This window comes from Amphibalanus amphitrite, unplaced genomic scaffold, assembly GCF_019059575.1.
Source record: "Amphibalanus amphitrite isolate SeventyFive unplaced genomic scaffold, NRLGWU_Aamphi_draft 001055F_arrow, whole genome shotgun sequence".
NCBI classification, from domain to species: Eukaryota; Metazoa; Arthropoda; class Thecostraca; order Balanomorpha; family Balanidae; genus Amphibalanus; species Amphibalanus amphitrite.
This window is the reverse complement of record NW_024882549.1, coordinates 32,786-52,682: the sequence shown is the minus strand read 5'-3', so window position 1 is coordinate 52,682 and position 19,897 is coordinate 32,786. Positions and strand designations below refer to the sequence as shown.

At 50.3% G+C, this 19,897-nt stretch overlaps 1 protein-coding gene across 1 annotated transcript; it reads left to right on the top strand.

Annotated features, from left to right (window-relative positions):
* The first annotated feature begins 478 nt into the window (after positions 1–478).
* LOC122369604 lies at positions 479–18,257 on the top strand. Its single transcript, XM_043344460.1, has 5 exons — positions 479–591; positions 14,217–14,434; positions 15,187–15,344; positions 15,592–15,689; positions 15,947–18,257. The coding sequence occupies exons 2-5, from the start codon at positions 14,217–14,219 to the stop codon at positions 16,115–16,117; spliced, it is 645 nt and encodes a 214-aa protein (XP_043200395.1). The 5' UTR covers positions 479–591; the 3' UTR covers positions 16,118–18,257.
* Positions 18,258–19,897: the final 1,640 nt, after the last annotated feature.

Here is a 19,897-nt window from a genome sequence, read left to right as displayed (position 1 = left end):
CTTTCAGGTGATGTGGGACAAAATTTATGTAGCAAAATAAATTATCTGGGGCGTCTTGCCCCAGGCTACCCTACCTAAATCTGTTGGGCAAATATTTTCTTCTTTATCATACGCTACCTTTCAAAGTTCATACTTCATCCTCTGTTCATACCTATCATAGGATGATAACCATTAACCAACATAACAAAGGCATATGAATTATGGAAGCCAAGTTGAAGTCGTTATTGTTATATTTGCCGCCGCCGTGGGAGCCTTTTTGGAGACGTGATGCGCTATATAGGCATATGCTCCCACTGCCCTAGCCATATTGGGTTCTATGGAGGGACAGTGGGGCAGTGTCTCCGACCGTCTCCATCCCCTGTCCGTTCCTGTGAAGAAGGAGCCGACGCAGGTCGACACTCCGTGTCCCCGGGGTGGCGGGTGGACCCGCCGGTGGCGGCGCCGCGCCGCGCCGGTCGCCGCAGAGACAGCGCCTCCCGTCAGTCGGGCCGGACCCGTGAGAAGGCGAGGAGGTGTCCGTGAGGAGCCGGGGATCCGGTCACTATCTGCGCTGTGAACTCCGGGAGAGGCCGTACCACTGCGATAGCCAAGGTGAGGGGCGTCGGCAATCTGCCACGGGTCCGGGTGTGGGGGCGGAAATCTGTTTCAGATTAGATACCTATACATCCTCGCAGGTCGGCGAGGCAGCACGGTGGAGCGGAGTTCGCAGCATCGTCAGGAGACCGCCAATCTGTCTCACGACTATGTTGATTGCCTAAGTGGTCCCGCATTGACTCTGTTTGTAGCAAGATTTTTTTCGAATATTGATTTTAAATCATTGGGATATGCTTGTTGTCTTTGTATAGCTGTCCTTGTTGCCTTTGTTGTCTTTTTAAATCATTGGGATACCTATGCTTGTTGTCTTTGTATAGCTGCAAAATGGATGAAAAGAGAAAGAATTAGCGAGATATGGCACTTAAGTTTATTCAGAGCAAACAAAAGGTCAAGGTACTGGGTCAAAGTACGATGCATTTTTTTTTTTTTTTTAAATGATGCAGTGAGCTAGTGACAATATAAATCCGGGAAATTATACCTACTAAAACCGTATCAGTCAATGTGATCAATGTGGTCATAGGTTTCTAGTTGAAATAAGATGGAATAGTAACCTGTCCTTTTGCGAAGACAAAAAAAAAGATCAAGGGAATTTTTGATGTGTTTATTTTTTTAGGGGGTATGAGCACTTTAAGTTATGAGCAAAAAGTTAATTTTCCATCTTACTTCAATTCAATTAATTTTATTTCAATTTCAATTCAAATCACCTAATCATGCTAAAAAAAAACGTTCGCACCATTCAAACTGGTCTTAGGTTTGTTAAAATAGTAATTCAGCTTAAAGGGACCCTCCCACCTTCAAAAAAGTTAATGAATTGGCATGAAAGTGATGCCGCTCGGTTCAGAAAGAGCACAAATGAATATCTACCAAATTTCATCGAAAAATATTCACCGGTTTTCAAGATATTAGACTTTTACTTTTGTTTACTTTTTGGGATCTCCGCTGTTCCTAGCGACTTTATTTAAAAGTGCGGCATTTGTTGCGCGCAAAGCAGCATATACCACCGCGTGCTGCCAAACGTTTTAGTAAAAGATTTAAAAATCGTTAGATCTCCGCTGACGTCACAAATTCTAAGGGGGCATACCAATGCATTAGCCCCTTAGAATCCGAAAACTGCAAGTTTGAAATTCCATATCTCCGAATTAAAGCATTTTTCGATGTTGTGAATGCCCAAACCGGTATTTTCAGGCCATGGCCACCAATTTGGCTATCTCAACTCAAAACTAATGTTAAGGTGGGAGGGTCCCTTTAAAGGGACCCTCCCACCTTAACATTAGATTTGAGTTGAGATAGCCAAAATGGGGTCCCTGGCTCACAATTACCGGTTTCGGCACTCACAACATCGAGAAATGCCTTAAATCGGAAATATTCAATTTCAAAATTGCAGCATTTTGATTCAGAGGGGCTGATGCATAGGAATACCCCTCTGAATGTGTGACGTCAGCGCAGATATCTAACGATTTTTAAATGTTTGACCAAAACGTTTTGTAGCACGCGGTGGTATATGCTGCTTTGCGCGCAACAAATGCCGCACTTTCAAATAAAGTCGCTAGGAACAGCGGAGATCCCAAAAAGTGAACAAAAGTGAAAGTCTAATATCTTGAAAACCGGTGAATATTTTTCGATGAAATTTGGTAGATATTTGTTTTTGCTCTTTCTGAACCGAGCGACATCACTTTCATGCCAATTCATTAACTTTTTTGAAGGTGGGAGGGTCCCTTTAAGGCACAACGAGGAGTTCGAGGACAGGCATACCATGGCTTCTTGAGCTCGATATTGTCCATAACACAACTTGCAAGTAATAGGCTCAATAGGTTTTTTTGTGAAGAAGATATATTATATGCTTGCGCATCATATATCTATCTTCTATATATTATCGGAAGCGCCATTGAACGTTCAACACCGGAGTGATTTCGATGTGAAGCAGTGATAGAAAAAAAGGAGATGATGGGTGAGCATCATTTGGCACGGTTTTAGTGTTCAAGCCACCATTCAGGAATTGGTATGTTAATAGCTGGTTTGCACAAGCTCTTTATGCATAGCGCGTTTCCCCTGACATCTCGGGGGACGCTGTCAGATGATCCTGCGACCTCGCCCTGCGGCGATTTGCTACAGACGGTGCCGAAGTGACCTCGCCGCGGCGGTGAAGCGCCGAGACCGCAGTATACGACACACACTTCGGCGTGGTGGAGACTGAGGAGTGCGTTGATCCGCAAGGTGGACCTGGGACTCGGATAGAGGATGGATTGAAGGACCGATGCGCCGCCTGACGAACTGCCTACATGCTATTTGTATTTGTATTTGTATTTACGATCGTGGGCGATCCACACATGGCGCACGTGCCGCCAGCGATTGGGGGGCTCGTCGTCGCCGACACGACTTTGTGCCGAACATATCTGCGCCGATCTCCCAATGGTCATACGTGCGTCGCAGTCTCAGAGAGACGCCCACAGCGTCAGCCAGATGCAGTTGCCAGCGGAGCAGCTTAGCGGGAGGATTAGCCCACGTAATCGGCTTTCATCCCACCGCCGACTGATAGGATCGGACTCTGATCTCGGGCTGGACTGTAACTGAAACATAATTAACACAGTTCCGGGACCACACGTGGAATCGATAGGTACGCACCTTTTATGAACAGTCTGAGCTGGGATTACAGAACGGCGGCATGGAAGAGATGAGTTTGGGTTTGGGTGCTCGGCCCGCGGTCATCGACGTCCATCCGGTGGCTTACGGAGTGAGCGGGATCGTTTGTACTCTGTTTCCACATCATATTATTTTTTTACTGTGAAGCACCTCACCGTTCAGGCTCATTTCAAACCACGCCAGAAAAAGCCTCAAAGCGGCTACCAAACTCAGCGGCGAGCTCAGGGTGGGCGGAGGTGGGGCCCGGTGGTGGCGACACTCGCTGTCAGATAAACTTACATGTGTGGTGCAGTTCCCAGGGTTGAGGCCCTTTTCCCGGTAGCCAATCTCGCGCCGCTGCTGAGCCGGGGACTCGCAGCTGCTCGCCATGCGGCGTCAGCAGCGTTATACGCCGGAGAGTGAGCCGAGCTCCGCGCCAACGGGCTGCTGAGAGGGACGAGACATGTGACTGCAGATCTATGGGCTGTTTACTGGCGCCACAGCATGCTTCACGAGCCATACACACATCCGTTTATACAGCAGAGTCGCTGCTCTGTCCACATTGCAAAGATTCACGGCAAACTGTGCCTAATACAGCGGACGATGCAATCGTGATCTAGTTGTCAGCGCTTTATTGTTCCTCGGCCACCCGGTGTCTGACCACATAACCGTTTTACAGTCTGATCCAATCTGGCTGCTCGGCGACCTCATTTGCACCCCGCTGATTTGAGCCGACCCCCGCCGTACTGGCGAGATTGCGGCCCCCGCGGCCCCGGAAACTGGAGCCGTAAGGCCGCTCCCCGAAGTCCACCTGCTGCCTGTGCCCAGTCAGTGGCGGGCTACACCACTACCGACACAGAGCTGAGAGCATGCTGCAGGTGCATGCCGTCGATTTGCTCGTTATAGGTAGTGCGCTGCGGAGGCTGAGTGGGCAGTATATCGTGTCCTGCTGCGAATGGTTTACATACGAAATATACGAGTTTCTTTCGCACCTTACGATGCAGGAGACCCGATTGCCTCTGAGGGTCTCTGATGAGCCATGGTTTGTCACCGGGCACGTCATCCCGAGGTAGCTACGGATTGTGACTCACCAGTGTTCTAAAATTGGATTTTGGTTGGGTGTGACGATGATGATAAAAAAATCTAGGATGAAAAAAAAACAAGTGAAAACCTATATCACTTTCGCAATAAAGGCGTAACGCTACGCTGGCTGATAATAAAAGAACATACCATTCCTTACCACCAAAACTAACCGAAAAAGACGATGCAAATAGGTAAGGGTGATATACGGCAGAATTATAACTTTAGCATCTGATCGCCAAGTGTTTCGAAATCCGTCCCATTTTATCCCAACCTTTGTGTTTGATCGAGACTAATGAAGTTAAGAATCACCCTTGTCTCTTATACAGCTAAGAATGAATACCTACTTCAACCAGTGAAATTTCATTTTCCTCACAAGTCAAAATGCATTGTCACAATTGAATGACTGTCCAGTGGCCATCCTTCTCCTAGCCTTAAATCAATGCCTTCCTTTCCGTTTCAGATGCAGACAGCAGATATTACCGTCAGCATCTGCTAAGTTCCTACTCATGCTTACTGGCACGGATCCAGGACGGTCCTTCTGCCTGCATATTTCTCCTAAAGAAAATCATCCGCGGACCTCCATCCTCGCGACGCCAGTCGCCATCATGCGAGCGAACTAGGTCTTTAAGAAGCAGAAGATGCAATGATTCTGTTGAAATCTGTTGTCATATCTTAAGGAGGGTGGGGGAGGGGCGGGTGAGGGAGCTCTCTCTATATGCAGGCTTTGGTACTAGTGCCATGTGGAGAAGTTTTCTTTCTTTTTTAAGCAAAGGAATTGGGAAGGAACCTGTCTTTGCCGTTGCAAAGGGTATCATTCTGTCGTCCTGTATTATTGATTTAGTGCAGAGTTGACTCAGACTGTGTAATGCGTGAGGCGTGGTCATCACTGTGACACTGTCAGACAAAATTTTAGGTAATCATGATACCCTGATGGGCAGTTTGTTGACGTAACTGATCGCTATGAAACCGGAAACCGTATAGCTCATGGGTTCTGGCCTCTGGGACGTTTTGCGCCTACAATATGGCAGCACCGCTTCCAAGATTACTGTATATTTGAGATAATATGCGGCAATATAAGTATGTAGTTTTCGTTCGCATCTGATCTGGTAATATTCGTACAGTGTACGCAGTATAGCTTTGAGCTTTCCATTTTCAACAGATATGACAATGGCCGGATGATACTGGAAATGGTGCCTTTGCTCTGAGCACACGGAACGGGACGCAGTATTGAGTATCCAATTGCAGTCGCACTATGCAGCATGACATACGCCGGAAATCTCCCGGCCCGAACGCCGGAACGGCCAGCGATAGTCGGTACTCATTACGCATAGTGAAAATGGAAACGGTGTCAACGCAACTCTTCGAAAGGAACGGTGCACTACATGAGACTAGACAAAGGGTCACTGATTAGGGCACCCCAAACGGAACGATGTGCACTGCGCAGCATAATACGCAATATCGCAATAAAAAGCGTGCAACTAACCAGTAACCAGGGCATCCATATCGGAACGGAACGGGATGCAAAAAAAAAAATGATTACAGGATGCCACCGACCTCATGGCCGGCCACCGAAACGGAGCGGTAACTGAGTGAGAGCGTCAATGATCAGTGATCAGTGATCAGAGCACCCGCAACAGAACGGAGGGCATCAGTGATCACTGATCAGAGCAACTGCAACGGAACGGAGGATCGCTGATCAGGACACCCCAAGCGGAAGGGAAAGCGAGAGCACAACTGACCAGAACACCCGAAACGGAACGGGAGTGAACGGAACGCATTAGCGGCTCGCCGAATCGCGATTCTGGCCAAACATGGCCTCAAGAAATAGGTCACAGGTCAAAGGTCATTTGGGTCAGGAATATGAGATTTTCAGAGTAGGTGTCAAATTAATTGACTCGAGGGTCCTGAAAGTTTCGTCGCGATCGGCCGCTTTTTACGCGAGTTATTCTCGAAAAAACGAGGGGGTGGTTCGTTCGACCCCCCCTATAGGGGAAGGTGGGGTAAGACGGCCCAGCGGGGCAAGACGGACCACCAGTCCTCCCGGCTGAACCGCTGCTGGTATCTACTGCTTTATGCACTCACTATGTTTGTTTTCCTTCGTAACAATGGCCACCTTGAGGTCATGCTGCTAGGATGCATAGCTTTTGAGTTATTGAGAAAAATGTTGTTTTTCGTCAAACCGATCTAATATAAGAGGTCTACGGGTGATTCAATTACGGCGCCTTTCTTGCATGATTAGTTTCTATTTTGCACTTAACTGTGAAGAACAAAGTTATAAACTTAGTTATAGTCACACTTTAGGAAAGGCAAGGTTTTCCAATGTTGGGCTGTTTGACATATCCGTCATGATAATGACAGAATTTAGATTTGGGGCAAGACGGACCACTGTGGTCCATCTTACCCTGTGGTGGTCCATTGTACCCTGCATATGGAAAGTTCTTTTCCAAAACATTGACACAAGTTTAAGTAAGCTAATTTTTCAGGAAGGAGTCTTTGTTGCATGTGAGCCATGCATGCAAGTGCTCAGTTAGCATGCATTCATGCCAAACGACAATCAACACACATGTTCCCAGCTTTTAGCTGCACTTCCATCACACATGAGTAAAGAATAAAGGCTCATTTTGTTATTTTACCATTCTGGTTACTTTTTCTTACAAGAGTACAGAGCAGAAGTGTAACACACATGAACGGATAGCAGGCACTGCTGGGTGGTCCGTCTTACCCCGCGTTTTTTCTTGTCTGAGTTTTTGACATGTCCCTCTTTAAGAGCATCCACCACCTAGATGTCTTTAAGTTGAAATTTAGTCTTTACACATATCAACAGAGGAAGGATTGAGCATTCCGAAGACTATAAATAATATGAATCACGAGAGCAGTGTAGCAAGATATGTGGCCTCAAACCTTAGCTGGTCCGTCTTACCCCACCTTCCCCTACGGGCGAGGGATTTGTATTTGTATATTTAAAATCGCCAACAGACAATAAGTCCATTTAAAAGGCGAAGTCAAAGAGACAGTAAAACAGCACACACCCACACACACAACACACACACACCTACATACACACACACACACTGAAGATAAAAACACGTAGGGTTATAAACACAGGAGATGTAAATAAATAAATAATAGCCTAAAAAGCCTAGTAAACAAGAAACACTAAAAGCACAGCGGATGCGATCACGCCGCTTCCAGCCCTTTCACATAGTTTAAAACGTGTCCTCTAAAAGTGTAGAAACTATCGCTAAAAACATCAGCGGGACTTCTAGTTAAAAACACGTTCATGGCCCTCGGTAGTCGGCGCAGAAAACCATCCCCGACGGTCCGTACGCGCCAGGGAAGCTCGGCGAAGAGCCGCTGTGAGCGGGTTGATCGCGGCGGCACATGGAGCGGAAATCTACCAAGGAGGTTAGAAGAACGGATTTTACCGGCCAGGATATTCCTCAGGAAGAGCAGGTCGTGTTGGTTTCTACGGACAGACAGTGATGTAATACCAAAATGATGCAGAAGAGAAGGATAGGACAGAGAAGAACATGGCGAGGATGTGTGGCTATTCAACCACAACAAGAATTTGTGCTGCACACGATCAACCCGCTAATAATTTATTTATAATTTATATGTTAATTTATATAATTTAATTAAAATTATATAAATTATAATTAATTAAAATTTATTAATAATAATTTATTAAAAAGCTAGGGCCTTCTTAATCCCATCTACCAGCTTCAGAACATGTATTGGGCAGATCTGGGAATACCGTATCTTAAATTTATCCCGGTGTGCCAAGGTATCCAATTTCATTCATCTTGGCTTTCCCTCGGCTGAACGCTTCGTGTTTAAAAACCTTTAGAAACTAATTGAAATGAATAATTGGCGGTAAGATTATTGCAAAGGCATGAGCAATTAACGTAAAATACATCATTACCGGTCTTATAACCTCATTTCGCGTATGAAACCTGCCAGAGTCCACAGAGTTTCATATTCATCTCTAGGGTGTGCCAGGGTGGCGTGTCAGTCATCTTGAACCCCTGCCCGACCCGACGCCTCGAGTTTTAAAGACATCTAAAAACTAATAACGTAAATAATTTGTGGTGAAATTGATATAAAATGATCAGAAAAGAACGCAGAATAAATTAGTATCGGTCTCAAAACATTATTTTGCCTATGAAACCAGCCAGAGCCCGCGGAGTTTTAAATTCATCCCTAGGGTGTGCCCAGGGTGGCTTTTCTCATCTTGGACCTCTACCAGGCGCGACGCCTCGAGCCTTAAAGTCCTCTAGAAGCCATTGACGGACATAATTTGTGGCGAAATTAATGCGATAGGATCAGAAATAAACGCAGAATATATTGGCATCGGTCTCAAAACATTAGGTATTTTACCTATGAAACCAGCCAGAGCCCGCGGAGTTTTAAATTCATCCCTAGGGTGTGCGCAGGGTGGCTTTTCTCATCTTGGACCTCTGCCAGGCCCGACGCATCGAGCTTTAAAGTCCTCTAGAAGCCATTGACGGACATAATTTGTGGTGAAATTGATACAATAGGATCAGAAATGAATGTAGAGTAAGTTGGTACCTGTCTCATACCCAGGGGCGGCGCTGACCTATTGAAAGTAGGTAGGCACTTGGTAGGTAAGGCAGAAAAGCTGAATACGGAATAGAGGTAAAGGGGGGGGGGGGAGACAGCCTTATTGCTTAGTCGGGATCGTCGGGATGCGTCAAGCAGCGACAGCAGCGTCATCTACAAAAACCCATCAACTTAACTAGAGCTTACACGTCTGCCGCCAGAGGGAAACTAGTCTCTCAGTAGGAGTCTAGTTCATTCAATATAATGTTTAAGGAACAATAGAATAACACAACAAGCATAACAACGCCACGTACGCTGAACTTACGATAAAAATTGATAAAGTAAAATGTGCTTTATTTTACGATAAATGGACATATTAAAAAGTTAGGTTTGAGAGTTAGAAGGTAGCACCTAGTCGATGTGCCGACCATCTAGACCTTTTCTACCAAAAGACTCAATAGCCTCAGCATGGCAATAGTCGATAATCTAGTAGGACGAGGTAGGCACAACTTAGGCAAAAGTTTTCGTCAAGGTTCTTGTAGTACGATCTTTATGTGACGGTTTTTGAAAAGTTAAGGAAATTCTCTTTCGTTTCAACGCATTTTGAAAACGAGAAACAAAAGATTTTTGACAAAAGCAATCAAGCAAACAAAAGCCACGATATAGTGATGATTTAGACGCAGGGGAGACGGCAATGTAGGCACTGCCTACCTTGCCTATATGGGAGAACCGCCCCTGCTCATACCCCTATTTTGTATATGAAAGAAGTTAGAGCAAATCAAGTTTTAAATTCATCCCTAGGGTGTGCCAGGGTGTGCCCAGCTGACTGCGGGTCCAAAGATGAAAATTTTGTAGGCGTATCCTGCGCAACTTAGTCAAAAGCGAAATGCAGAGGTAGTGTTTAATTTGCGCAAGCAGCGGCTCATCCGTTTTGCGTTGGCAGCAAACCACTAATCATAGTTGTTATGAATATCCAAAAGCATTTATTCAGAACACAAGCCTGGTTTTTACAAACAGCTGAGGTGATCAAGGTCATTCAACGCATATTTGTTATTAACCGCAGGTTGTTTGAAAAGACAAACACTATTCGTTAGAATTAACAGCTGGAAGTGTGCAAGGTTATTTTCTTTCGTTGTCAGTCAGGGTGAGTTGTTGGGTTTGTGCCTTGATTTCGATTTTTTTTCATGGAAATTATGTATTATGTAGCAAACCTATAAGTTCTATTCTAACTGTCTATATGGCGCTGCTAGGTATATCTGGTAATCTGGCTGTTAACCCGCGCGGGGCTGGGGTCTCCAGCCGAACGCGCGGGGCTGGGGGGGGGGGTAAATTTTACCCCCCCTGTTATCTCCCGAACTAACGGTCCGATTTGGAAAATTCAAACGCGAATCGAAAGCTCTCATCACGAACTACTAAAAACATGTACTTAATTTAAAGTTTGAGGTCAAGGTCAAGGTCAGGTCAAGGGTACAAATTGCAAGTTTCTACAGTATCGGCCTTGCATCGTAGTTGCCGAAGAATGGAGTCATGGACTGAGACTCATCGCCCAAAACGTGTTCTTAGGCTACCAAGACAATATTCGTTGCATACAATATCATTCAGAGGTCAAGGTCAAGGTCAGGTCAGGTCAGGTCAGGTCACCAAAAAACAAAATATAGAAAAGGGCATGTGCGACACATGTTTTATGGGTCATTTTACTCATAGAATTCAATAGGCACACTCAATAAGTGATATGGACCACCTCTGGATGAATTTCAGATCGAGGTCAGGTCAAGGTCAGGTCAAGTGAGGTCAAATTTTGAAGTTGGTTGTTAGGGCCTAAAAAGGTGTCTATCTGATGCAGTTTTTCACGGCGAATCGAATGGTGCTATTTTTGTTTCCGTACGAGGTCTAGAACTTCCAAAAAAGTCATTTTTCAAAAATTGTGTGTCGTGACGTCATAAAATTTTGAATAACTCCCACATTTTTGAACCGATTCTTCTAAAATTTGGTATGTAGGTGCACATAGACCACTTCTCTGACATATATTCCGGTTTTTTCGATAGACTCAAAATTTTGGATTTTATAATGATTTTCCCAAAAAAGTCAGTTTTTTGAAAAAAATTAGGCCAAAATCCAAAATTTTCAAAAAACCGAGATAGCCATTTGATAGACAAAGTAAAATTACGTATAACCTTTTTTGTTACGTCTTGATTCCTTTAAAAATGAAGATGTTAGCGGCGTTTGAACTTTTGCCGTTTTTGAGGCGAAAATGACAAACATGACGTCACTAAAACGTCAATTTCTCAAAAATTTTCCGACGGATTTCGCTCAAATTTTCAGGGAACGTGTCAAATTGATGTAAGAAAAGGTACTGAAAGTTTGGCGGCGCTGCGCGCCGCCGTTTTTGAGATATCGCAAAAATTCGCGAGGGGGGGTAAAATTTACCCCCCCCCAGCCCCGCGCGGGTTAATTGTTGAGCATGAGTTGAGCATTTTTCAAAGATGAAAGAATTCCAATTTACCTGGTTTTGGGGATGAAAATATTTTACCCATTAGGTGTGATTTTCCACCCAAAATTCCCAAAAATGGAACACTGTCAGACTCACTGCTTCCAATCCCGCCCACTGCCCTCCACGTCTCGGGAGGACGTCTTCCGGTTGGCGCTTTCATCCCACCGGGACCGTCTCAGAAGCCGCGGGAGCTCGCTCATCGCACCACGTTATCGCAACCGGCACCGCGCACCGATCCTTTTTGGGTAGCCGCACCTCCCACTCATCAAGTTTCAGAAGCAGATCCCCTCCCACTCGGTTTAGCGGGTCGGAGCCGAGCCACGTGCGCGCGCGGACGTCTCCGAGGTGGAGGGAGGTAGCCGCCTGACGGACCCGCGGCGCCGGCGGCAGGGTCAGCCTCTATGACGCCTCTCGCGTGACTGAGCCGCGTTCCTGGACGCCATGCCGGCCGGCCGGCACGCGGCACTTTCTAGCCGCCGTCGCGACGAGCGTACTCGGGTGTGGGCGGTGGGGCGCCGTCAGAGAGCAAACCTCAGTCGGTCAGCGCACACTGGGCCAGGGTTGGGAATCACCCGCGGACAGGCTGAGGTATAGACGGGCCGCAAACTGCCCCCAGACGGACAAAATGTAGATTGTCTGTGGGTCGTCAGAGGGAAAGCCATGCCGTTGATGGCTTCGGCCAGCAAAGCCGTTTTACAAGTTACAGTGTGAGCAGCGTTAAAGCGGCGCCGTCTCGTGGGACACGGCAGTTAGCCGCGTCCTGTGTCGTGCCCCTGAATGTGAAATGCCGACGGCCACAGGCAGCGAATTCTGTGGAAGTTAGGGTGGTGTCTAGACATTCCAAACAAGTTCTGGTGAAGCGTGAAGGTGCCCAGACAGACACCGGTAATAAAGTGCTTTGCAGAATCCAGGGGGAATAGAGCTCTCGGATCCGAATCGACTGCGCTTTTGGCAGTCATCATTCATCAGAAAGCCAAGCCAGGAGTACAACCTAAAGTTCAGTGCAAGCGTTTCGTCAAGACATTAGCACGCTACTTGTGTGGCCGCACGGAGAGTCATTCGCGCCAGACACGCGCGGGACACCACATTGGCCACGGCGCGCCAAGTCCGCCGCGGCCGTGGGCCGGAGCCGCGACTCTCTGCCGGGGGCGCCGGAGGTGCGCCCGACGCCCGCGGGCAGCCGAAACGCACCGGCGCACCCGGGCACGATCCGGCACGACGGTGGCTGCACGGGCACGCCGGGGAAGCCCGCTCCAAATGGCCCGCCTCCGGGAATCGGCAACCTGCCGCCGCGGCGTCTGAAACGGTGCGCCGCCGTCGCCACCGGCGGGAGCGCGCACGACGGCCGCACCCGGAGACGGCGGGTTTCCCGCCAGTTTCACGGTGTACCGCGCTCCGCCCCCGCCCCGGCCCCCGCCGGCGACCCGTGGGCTGTTCACGGACCATCGGCGCGTGCCGATGGGGAATTTGGAGGCGCTGGCAGTGGTTCCGGCTCCGGCTGTCAACTGCCGAGTGACATTGCACCAACCGATGACCACCGATTGTGGCGGAATTCAGAGGAAATCCTAAGATAATCACAGCTCAGAAACTACCGAAGCTTTCTAAGAGCTCTCTTAGGCCCTAGCTCACAGATAATTTCTTTTCCGTAGTTCCCGCTCACAGAAAACTTCTCGTCTGTGCTTAATGGGGCTGCCAAATTTCACAGGACACTGTCATATTGCACCTTATCAGCAATTGGTAGCTCAGGGCTGTGAAAGCTCTACATATAAGAGATTCTAGAGAACTGTCGCCGTTTGGTTAGGCGAATTTGGCCACGGCTCCGACTGTAGACTTGGTTTCAGTGTTGGCCACAACTTCACCGTGTGTAATCGGTAGGTAATTAGCTACTGATGACGTCACCATAGACCAATGGGCGGCGGCCACTCGCACTGCCGGCCGTGTGCTCCTGAGGCGCCTCCCGGTCCAATGGAGATGGAGGGACACGCCTGGTTGGCCCACTCGGTGTCTGTATATTCAGACACATACGGAGTCACGGACAGTCCACAGCAGGGTATATTGAGCGAAGGTCCACAGCGCCTGCATCAAGACGGCGTGCGAAAGGTTCAGAGCGTTCGTGTTCGGTACCACGATGCCCGGAGTTGCGAGGCTGCGCCGGTTGAGTGACGCTCAGTTCAAGGAGTCGCCGTGGGAACGCCGTGCGTCGGACGTGCACGAGTTGAACCGATAACACTGCGTGGTCCGAAGATTAGAGCGGTTGCGTCATGGGGTGGTGTGCCGTAGCCATGGACTGCGGAAGTGCGGAGCCACAACGCCCTACTAACACCCAATACCCTGAGCCCTACACCGCATTACGAGTATCTAGCCATAACAGTTGCCGACTTCCGGAGACTTCGATGCTGAATGACAGCGTACACGGTTACGTTACTAATGCTGTGAACTGTTCGAAGTCATTCTTCCTCAGGCTGGATCACGTATGTAGCTCCTTATACACCTCTGACCGAAACTGATTAAAAAAAAACTTAATTATCCTTCACCGTCCCCGAGTTCTTCCAGATCCTCATCCAGTCCTAGTTAATGATTAATAAGCTTCTCCGTGCCATTTCCGCGGCTACCCGGCGCTGTATTTATCGTCCCCAATGCCGTTCCAGGCTAACCGGCCCCTGTACCGCTGACTGCCGCGGTTCCGCTCTGTGTGATGGAGACGCCCGGTGGGGACCGTTCGAAGCTAGCTGGCCTCTTTGCTGACCCCTGTGCCGTCCCGTGTGCCGCAGACTGACCCCTGTGTTCCTCTCTATGCCGCAGATGACCGGCCGGCGCCGCTGATCCCCGGTACCCTGTTCTCACCCCTGCGTTCCTCTCTGTGCCTCAGATGACCGGCGGGCGCCGCTCGCCGCTGCTGGTGGCCGCCGCGCTGCTGCTCGTCCTGACCCCCACCGCCGAACCGTACGGCTACGGGCGGCTGGCCGAACTGGCGCGGCGCCGCTTCTCCGGCGGCCTGGTGTCCGGACAGCGACTGTCCTCCGGTCTGGGCAGACACGTGGCTGCCGTGGCCGACAGCCTGCGGGCCGGCGCAGACAGGAGCGACAGGTAAGCACAACCTCCAGTGGTGGCGGGACCGGCGGATGGCAGGGCGGGAGGCTGGACGGCGGGCGGCGGCGTTGTCGAGGCTGGTGGGTGTCCAACTCAGGGCGGTGCCGGGCGGCGGGCGACTACACACTACACACTACAGTGCGGGTGCGGCTGATGCCTGAATGACACGGGACGGGGGAAGCCGCTGGGTGGGCCGCCCGTGTGATCGTCTGCCAATGGTGTCAGTTCACACCGTGTATGGCCAAGAACAGCCGGCGGCCGGGCGGGTCCGCCCCTGTTCTGTGGCCAACACTCCATTAGGAAACGTCCAGACCGTGTTACACAGGCGGGTCCTCGTACTATGCTAAGTGTTTAGTGCAATCGTATCAGAGTGGCACGTGTATATGGGCACTTAAAGTTACAGGTGATGCAAGGCTGCACTGATTCGAGTGAGCATATGGTGTCTTAAAGATCCTTGGTTTCGTCATCAAAGCAGGGCAACACCTGCTTCTCAAGATGATGTTGAACTGTTCGCATTTTCTGACGTCATGCATACAAGCCGTAGGGCACGTATCAGTTACCTGAGAGGAATTAACTGTTTTCGTACATCCTCGATGCCTACAAAGTATAAACAGTCATTTTTGTGAAATTGCCGTAGCACCGACAATGTGGCCGCCGGCCGGCTTGTGACTGACGTTCACAAGCCGGCTTGCTCCGACGTTGACTGACGTTGCTCCAACGTTGACTGATGTGCGACTGATGTGCGCCAGTGACGTCGACGACCTCCGCTCGAAGCTGGATAAGGAGCTGGAGCCGGCGCTGGACCCGCCTCCCCGTCGGAGGCTGGAGCTCAAACGCTTCCTGCGCCGCCAGCACCACCACCATAAAAAGATGATGGCCAAAAATAAACGGCTCAGCAACAAGAACGGTAGGTGCTAAATCCACTGCAGTGATCATTAGTAATCGAGACGGGCTATTTTATCGAGTGTTCACATGCAACGAGCAGCTGAATTAACCACGTGCTATCTTTGCCACGGTTCAAGCGCATGCTTGCATTTCCGGCGAGCGCCTCGCCTTGGCTTATCTTCAAGCTGCGACTTTTTGTGAGTGGTGATCAGACTTGAGCCTCTGGCGTTGGTTGCAGTTGCTGACGAAGCGACACGTTTGTTTTCCAGAAATATGTCTGTTCAAGGCCCTGCGGCGGTGCGGCAACCACCTCATCACAGAGTTATCCTCGGACATGACGTTTGACCATCGCTGCTCCTCCAAGGAGGTAGGCCATTCCTTCCACACACTGCTCGACTTAGCGACAATGTCAGTGATTGTTAATAGTTTTTTCTTTGTCTGATTTCCTTACGAGATCGGGAACTGGCTGTGACAAGGAGATGAGTGTATAATTCCAGCCATCACTGACCGACTGTCGGGGCCTGAGTGTAACCTCTGTTCAGTTGCTAACCGCTGCAGATGTAGGTGTAGGGATGTGGGCGCTACTCCAGCTCATCCTGACCGCCCTGCTGTCCCCGCCGGCAGGATTTTCTCGACTGTATGTCGCGCATGCAGCACGGCCGGTGTCACGTGAAGCACGCCCGCCACGGTCCGTCGCGGGCGCTGGTGCAGCAGTACCAACAGCGGCTCAGGCGCCTCCTGAAGGCCACCCGAGGCTGCGTCATCGGCATCGACCTCTCTACAGAGACCGACTGAGACGGACAGAAGGAAGGCCAAACGGTGGAGCGACCGGTGACTGAGCCAGGCACCGAGAGGTGACTGAAACAGGCACCGAGACGCGACTGAATCAGGCACGGCAGTGCTGAATCAGGCTACTGATCAACGGTCAGCGGTAGCACACGCAGTCCGGTATCGGTAAATGTTGGCGTGTCTACAGAAGGGTAAGATCCAGTGTGCTAACCAGGGCACTGCTGTTCGACCTTTGGTATGAGCATGTGTACCGTAGTCCGGACTTTGGTACGTACCGCTGTCTGTTTTTTGTACGGACCTGTGTAGACCCGTCCGACCTTTGGCTAAGACCTGTGTACCAAAGGTCGAACACGGACTAATGTATCGCTGTCCGATCATTGGAACGGACTGGTGTACCGCTGTCCGATCATTGGTACACAGTACACACTGGTGTACCGCTATCCGTAAGTCCTCACTCCAGAGGCAGGTGGAAGAAAGATCTCACTAGATTTAGGGTCGACTGAAGAACGGTTGTGATCAGCTGTATTCTCCTGAAATGCGATACCCGGTTTTTGTGAAAGTAGGTACTGTTTGTTTGCGGACAGAAAAACCGGCAGCGGACAGGACTTGTCCGGCATCTGATGTCGCCGACGTCGTACCGTTACCTGTGGGACTGTCTGTGTGTGGGACTGTCGGCGTGTCTCGGACATGTGGGGTGTATTTTTGTGTGGAGGGTATTTTGCTGCGTCCCGTGTTGCTGGCTCGACACTGGCAGATCTCAGGTGAATGCTTATGGAGCGGCTGCGCAGCTTCCTATCGCCGCGTCTGGCCCGTCTGAATATTATCTCACCCCTGCGGAGGAAGGGGATCACGATGTAGCGGAGTGCTCCCTCCTCCCTCCTTCCGCGAACGGCTCTGGGCCGCACCCTCCCTCCCCGGCACCGCCCAGTCCCGGGATGTTGCAATGTTCGCTCCCCTCCCGAGCTCCAGTAATCGCAGGCTGATACAACGCGCCCGGTGAAATCGGAGGGGAGCTCTCGACCGGCACATTTCTCGCCCTCCGCCAGTCTGCTGCAAACGCGCCGTCTGGGCCCGCCCGCCCGCTTCTGGCGACGGCAGACCTCCTCTGAGAGTAGCCTCACACCTTTGTGTGGTGACCTCACACCTTCGCCCGGAGTGACGTCAGACCACCAGGCTCTGAGTGACGCCACATCTCCGTACAGTGACGCCAGACCACCAGGCTCTGAGTGACGTCAGACCTCCCGGTGGAGTGACGCGCTCCGGACGTAGGCGTATGTCCGGTAGCACGCCCTGTGCGGGCGGCGCGCGCCCGTAAGCCCCCGGCGCCGCCCTCGGCCGGCGACTGACCACTCGGTCCGTCTCCTCTCTCCGTCTCTGCCGGCGGCACTGTGCAGTGTGCAGCATCCCGCAGCCCCCGACCGCCATGTGATAATGATCGCACAGCTCGCACCGCTCCGCGGAAAGCCCCGTTCTACCATGGGAGCGAGCGAACGGCCGGAGAGCGGGCGGGGGTAGTTCGCAGGAACGCGCCGCCGCCGCCGACCTCCGTCGATTCTTCTGAAGTGATTAGGCCGCCGGCGGCGACAGAGCTGAGGGCAGAGGCCAGGGCCAAGAGCCGGCTGATTCGGGGAGGGCCGGCGGCGTCGATCTGGGCCGCCGAGGGCTGATCTAACCGTCCAAAGGGCGGCGTGGCGCGATGGGAGGCTGGCCGGGTCAGTCGGAGGTGATCTCACCCGAGGCCGCGGCGCCCGGTCACCAAATCCGCGTGGGTAGCCGGGGCTCCGGGAACCAGCACCACTTCATGAGGAGGGTGGGGAGATCAGCGGATGACCGAGTGTCTGACGGCTAAAACCGTCCGCGGGAAGGCAAGGTAACACTCCGCGAATGGAGGCCGAGAATTCAGAACTGAGCAGGGCGTGAAATGCACTCTTTCCAATTTACGAGGTGGCATGAAACTCGACCTATCTCATGCGATAAGTGAGCCCAACGCTGTGTGGCACCTGGCTATCAACTCAACACATTGGAGCGGTTCGTGGGCGTACTTACAAATCCGGCGACATGGAGGGCCGGTGTATGTGCTCTGTGTGATGAATGTTTATTTATTGGTGTTCGATGTGATTGGTGGTACAATAAAGATGACACAAAACAGCTGTGTTTATTGTTTGGCCCACGCACTCGGAATGTTCACAGACACATGATACAATGTGTACTGCGGATGTAAGTAGGCGTGTAAAAGGTAAACAGTTCTACCCACGCTGACAGTCCGTGTCTTTGCTAGACGCGAAATAGGAGCTCTGTACTGGGAATATTGTGAGGACATCATTCAGGCAGGCTAACAACAACAAAAAAAAAAAAACGAGTTTACAGGGAACTTCCGAAACCCGGTTGTTACCAGAGCATATCTGGGCAGACTGATAAGCTACTGCCAGGCTAATCCCTGCAGCAGCCAGCATAAATAGTGAAAAAATAGAATAGTTATATAAGCGTTCAGAAATTACGATCAACACTTAATTCTGTAGTGTTGTAACATCACGTGAGGTCGGGTCACCGGACCAGTGCTGCCGCCTGGCGGTGACACGACACGGGTTTGGCTGACTCGCGGAGCGGGGGTCGCCCGCTGACGCTTGAGCCGCGCTTATACGTTTTCTTGCTTTGTATTGTTATTCGTTCGTTCATGTTAAATAGGTATAGGTACTGCAAGACTGAAGACAGTAAAAATTCTAGCCGGAACCACACGTTTTCAACTCCCGCTCGAGAGCGAAGGTAGTGAAACACACACTGACACCTTGCCGCTTCCCCCAAAGACAGGCTAAACCTTCGCAAAAAGCTCGATTGACCATCACGAAATGTGGCGAGTGCTTCTGCCAATTTTTAATTTTATACCTCGGGTGAACTGGTGACAGAGCTGTGTCAAGCCAACGAACCCTAAGCTCGTGAGCAAAAGTTGGTAAATAATTTTGGCAAACTTCTGCACCACTTCTCTTCAAAACAGCACAGAACCGCACCGAGCCTCCCGCCACAGAGAAACACTGAAACTGTTCCAAGGCCGAATGAGACGGCAATGCACATTGCGCACCGGTCATCAGACACAGACACAGAAGATAGAAAACACGATGTCTCAGCTGAGCTACTGAGCTCATGACCGATGAGCTTAGGTTATGCCTAAACGGTAATATCATCGGTAAATCATAATAGGCATTTTACTAGTATAAAATCTTCAGATGAAATATCTATCTGAAAAAAGGAAAAGTTCCATGACTCAAATAATCGTTGACAAGTCAGAATAGTGAGCATGTGTGGATTCAGCAGTAGCACGCAAATGCGCGCGATGCTGAATAAGGCCACCTTGCGACTGTGATGTCAACCATCGTTTCACCGTCGCGTTCCATTCGTGGGCGTCTCTGAAGGGCCGCGTCTATCGCCGGGGCCGCGTCTATCGCCGGGGCCGCGTCTATCGCCGAGGTCGCGTCTATCCGGGCGCCGCCCCGGAACTAGCGGTGACTCACAGGAAGGGCGGAGCCGTGGGCTCAGTCACCTGACATCTTGTCTACCCACTGTTAGTCCAGTCATACCTACCTGCCGCCTACATATTGGGTCATAAAATACGCACCGCAGGACATTCTCCTTGAGAAATGCGAACCCATAGGGCATAAAGTGATGATATCGTGACGACAAGTGATGACTTAACGAGTTAAGATATTGAATCCAATTATTTCTCTGAACTGACCGACAGACAATGCCCGATAACACTGTCCGTGAAGTGACACATTGTGTAGGGGCCTATAC